This window comes from Egretta garzetta, unplaced genomic scaffold, assembly GCF_000687185.1.
Source record: "Egretta garzetta isolate BGI_Z169 unplaced genomic scaffold, ASM68718v1 scaffold245, whole genome shotgun sequence".
Lineage (NCBI taxonomy): Eukaryota > Metazoa > Chordata > Aves > Pelecaniformes > Ardeidae > Egretta > Egretta garzetta.
In genome coordinates, this window is record NW_009259721.1 from 858,242 (window position 1) to 860,988 (window position 2,747).

General features: G+C 67.1%; 1 protein-coding gene across 1 annotated transcript in view; it reads right to left on the reverse strand.

The window, feature by feature from the left end:
* Positions 1-27: 27 nt before the first annotated feature.
* The window catches only part of MOV10 (Mov10 RISC complex RNA helicase), a 5,409-nt gene continuing 2,689 nt past the window's right edge, over positions 28-2,747 (reverse strand). The window contains exons 9-20 of the mRNA XM_035894868.1: positions 2,595-2,713; positions 2,370-2,517; positions 2,118-2,279; positions 1,920-2,023; positions 1,596-1,693; positions 1,386-1,505; positions 1,200-1,302; positions 868-991; positions 593-784; positions 376-450; positions 189-283; positions 28-118 (exon numbers count right to left, since the gene is read on the reverse strand). Of these exons, the coding sequence (XP_035750761.1) occupies positions 28-118; positions 189-283; positions 376-450; positions 593-784; positions 868-991; positions 1,200-1,302; positions 1,386-1,505; positions 1,596-1,693; positions 1,920-2,023; positions 2,118-2,279; positions 2,370-2,517; positions 2,595-2,713 (1,431 nt within the window). The remainder of the gene's footprint in view (positions 119-188; positions 284-375; positions 451-592; positions 785-867; positions 992-1,199; positions 1,303-1,385; positions 1,506-1,595; positions 1,694-1,919; positions 2,024-2,117; positions 2,280-2,369; positions 2,518-2,594; positions 2,714-2,747) is intronic.

A 2,747-nucleotide genomic window follows, 5' to 3' on the forward strand; every position in this document is an offset into this window, starting at 1 on the left:
GCACGGTCCGCAGCGGCAGGGAAGGGCTCACCTCTGCCAGTGAGGGTCCTTGCTGAGCACGGCCGGGTTGCCCACCACAATCAGCAGAGCCTTGGCCCTGGTGATGGCCACGTTGAGCCTCTGAAAAGAGAAGAGGAGCGAGGGCTTCACCCTGCAGCAGCACCTCTCAGCCCCCTCCCCAGCCCCACCGGGGTGCAAGCTGGAAGTACTCGCTGCAGCTGCGCACGGTGGAGATGAGGATGATGCGCCGCTCCTGGCCCTGGAACTCCTCCACGGAGCCCACCTGGGGTGGGGACAGCAGGTGAGGGGCTGGGGGGTTCCCTCTGCCTGTGGTGGGGTGGGCTCTTCTCCCCCTCCCCGTGCCCAGGACTGTACCTTCAGCAGGCTGATGTCTGGCAGCTTCCGCAGAACAGGGTCCAGGGAGGTGATGGCTTTCCGGATCTTCTCTACCTGGAGGGAGGCACACAGCACGGTCCAGCCACCATGGAGCTGCCCTTGTGTGCCAGCCCTGGGGCTGCCCATCCATCCCAGTGCCCCCTGTGCCCTGGGGGGGTCTCCACTCATCCCCTGCCTGCAGAGCCGTGCCCCTCACCTGCTTCCTGTAGGGAGAGATGATGCCGACCTCCTTGGGCGAGACGCTGGGGCAGCCCCCCTTGCCCCGGCTCTGCAGCAGCTTCTTGAGGTAGTGGACCAGCACCTCGATCTCAGCCGTGTTGAAGAATGAGGGGCTCTTGGCCTCTCTCCGGTCTTCCCCACAAACCCCATGGAAGATGATGGGGAAGCCCTGGGGATGGGGGGAGTGTGGGGCTCTGCTCCGCCTGTGGCTCAGGGCTCCCACCTGGGTCCCCTCCCTGCTGCCCCCCTCACTTTTTTGGGAAGCTCCTCCCAGGCACAATACAGACTCCGGACGTCGAGCTCGTTGCTCTCGCAGGCCTTCAGCTCGCTGTCGTAGAAGAGCTCGTTGGGGATCCGGAGGATGGCCTCGTGGGACCTGGCAGAGGCAAGACAGTGCCCAGCGCGGATGCCACACGGCCCCAGCACCCTCCCGGGCACCGTGCATCCCGGACAGCGGGTGGGCTCCCATCTCCTGCCCCAGCAGGGCACTACGAGGCTCGGGGGAGCCGGAGCCCTGGGTGCACACACGGATCCTGCACCCCCACCCCTGCCTGCGCCCGTCCCCATGCTGGCCCCATCCCCACCTGTAGTTCCAGAGCAGCTTGGTGACGAACTGTGGGTTGTATCCTCCGCTCGACTTCTTGTACAGGGGGTTGTGCAGCATCAGCCTCTCCAGCAGCGAGGTGCCTGCACCCAGCGAGACCCTGTGGTCCCCGCAAGGCCCCTCGGCCCCGGGCGCCAGCAGTGCTCCCACCCCTCTCCCTGCTCACCCAAGCCGTGTTCAATGGCCAGTGGCGACCTCAGGACAGGGCCCAGCTGCTGGGGGTCTCCTGCCAGCACCAGCTGCCCCCCGTTGGGGTTGGTCTTCTGGTCCATGGCAGTCAGGAGTCCTGGGCAGAGGAGAGCTCAGCAGGGGACAGGAGGGTCCCCGGGCCATGCAGGGATGCTGGTCCCCGAGACAGCAGCTGGCCACCACTCACCTGCGATGGCGACCACGCTCTCCGGCTCTACCGCCTGGCCAGCCTCATCGATGAAGACGTGGGTGAAAAACCCTGGGGGGAAGTTGGCCGATGCCAGCCTGGGGGAGAGGGGGAGTGAGGCTGCCTCATCGTCGCTGCCCTGGCTGGCCATCCTGCCTCCCCTCGCCCTCGCCCTCCTGCAGAGGATGGGTCTCCCCTGCTGCCTGCCCCCCTCCATGCCCCCTCCCCACTGCACCCCAGCAGGGCTGCCCTCACAGCCAGGGTGCAAGGCAGCCCCTTGGTCCACCCGCCGTGGGTGGTGGGGACAATCCCAGGTCCTCCGACCTTCCCGCTGTCACCAGCGTGGTGATGAGGATCCGGTAGCGCCCCAGGTGCTCCTTGCTCAGGTACACGTAGCAGCTCTGCTCATCGTCCCAGTTGCAGCAGGGCTGAAACACAGGCGTTCGGTGGGATCCTGTTCTCCCCGGGGGCTGTCAGCCCAGATGTGCCATGGGGTGCCAGGATGGAGGGGCAGAGACCTACCCTGATATCGGCAGGCACCTCCTGGTAGCTCCTGGAGCTGGCGATGAGCCTGTAGATGTACCGGGGGGCGATGTCCTGGATGAGGCGCTGGCACAGCAGGTCTGCGGCACTGTTGGAAGGGGCACAGGCCAAGATCCGGGCATCCTTGAAGCACGTCCATACCTAGGTGGGAGGAGGGGGCAGTGGCGCTGAGCCCCACGGGCCAGGGTGGGCAGTGATGCCTGGGGCTGGACCTGGGCACCAGCCCCTCACCTGCTTGATGGCCTCCACCAGGGTGACGGTCTTGCCAGTCCCGGGGGGGCCGAAGATGAGGTATGGGGCTGGCCTGGACATCCCCGTCACGATGTGCGTCACGGCTCTGCACTGCTCCTCGTTCGCCTGCAGCTTGCGGTCGAACCACCTGCAGGAGCGGAGGCTGAGCACGCCGGGTCCCCGTCCTCGCCCGTCCCCTCCCGCCTTGCAGGCACAGGGACGCACCGGGGCTGGAAGGTCCCTGTGAAGAGGGACTTGTGGCAGGAGGCGGAGGGGAAGAGGAGGCTGGACAAGCCACGCTGCATGGCCAGGGCTGCAGCCCGGTGCTGGACCTGCAGCGGCAGGCGGCCGGAGGGGGAGGGCACGCCGGACCCCACG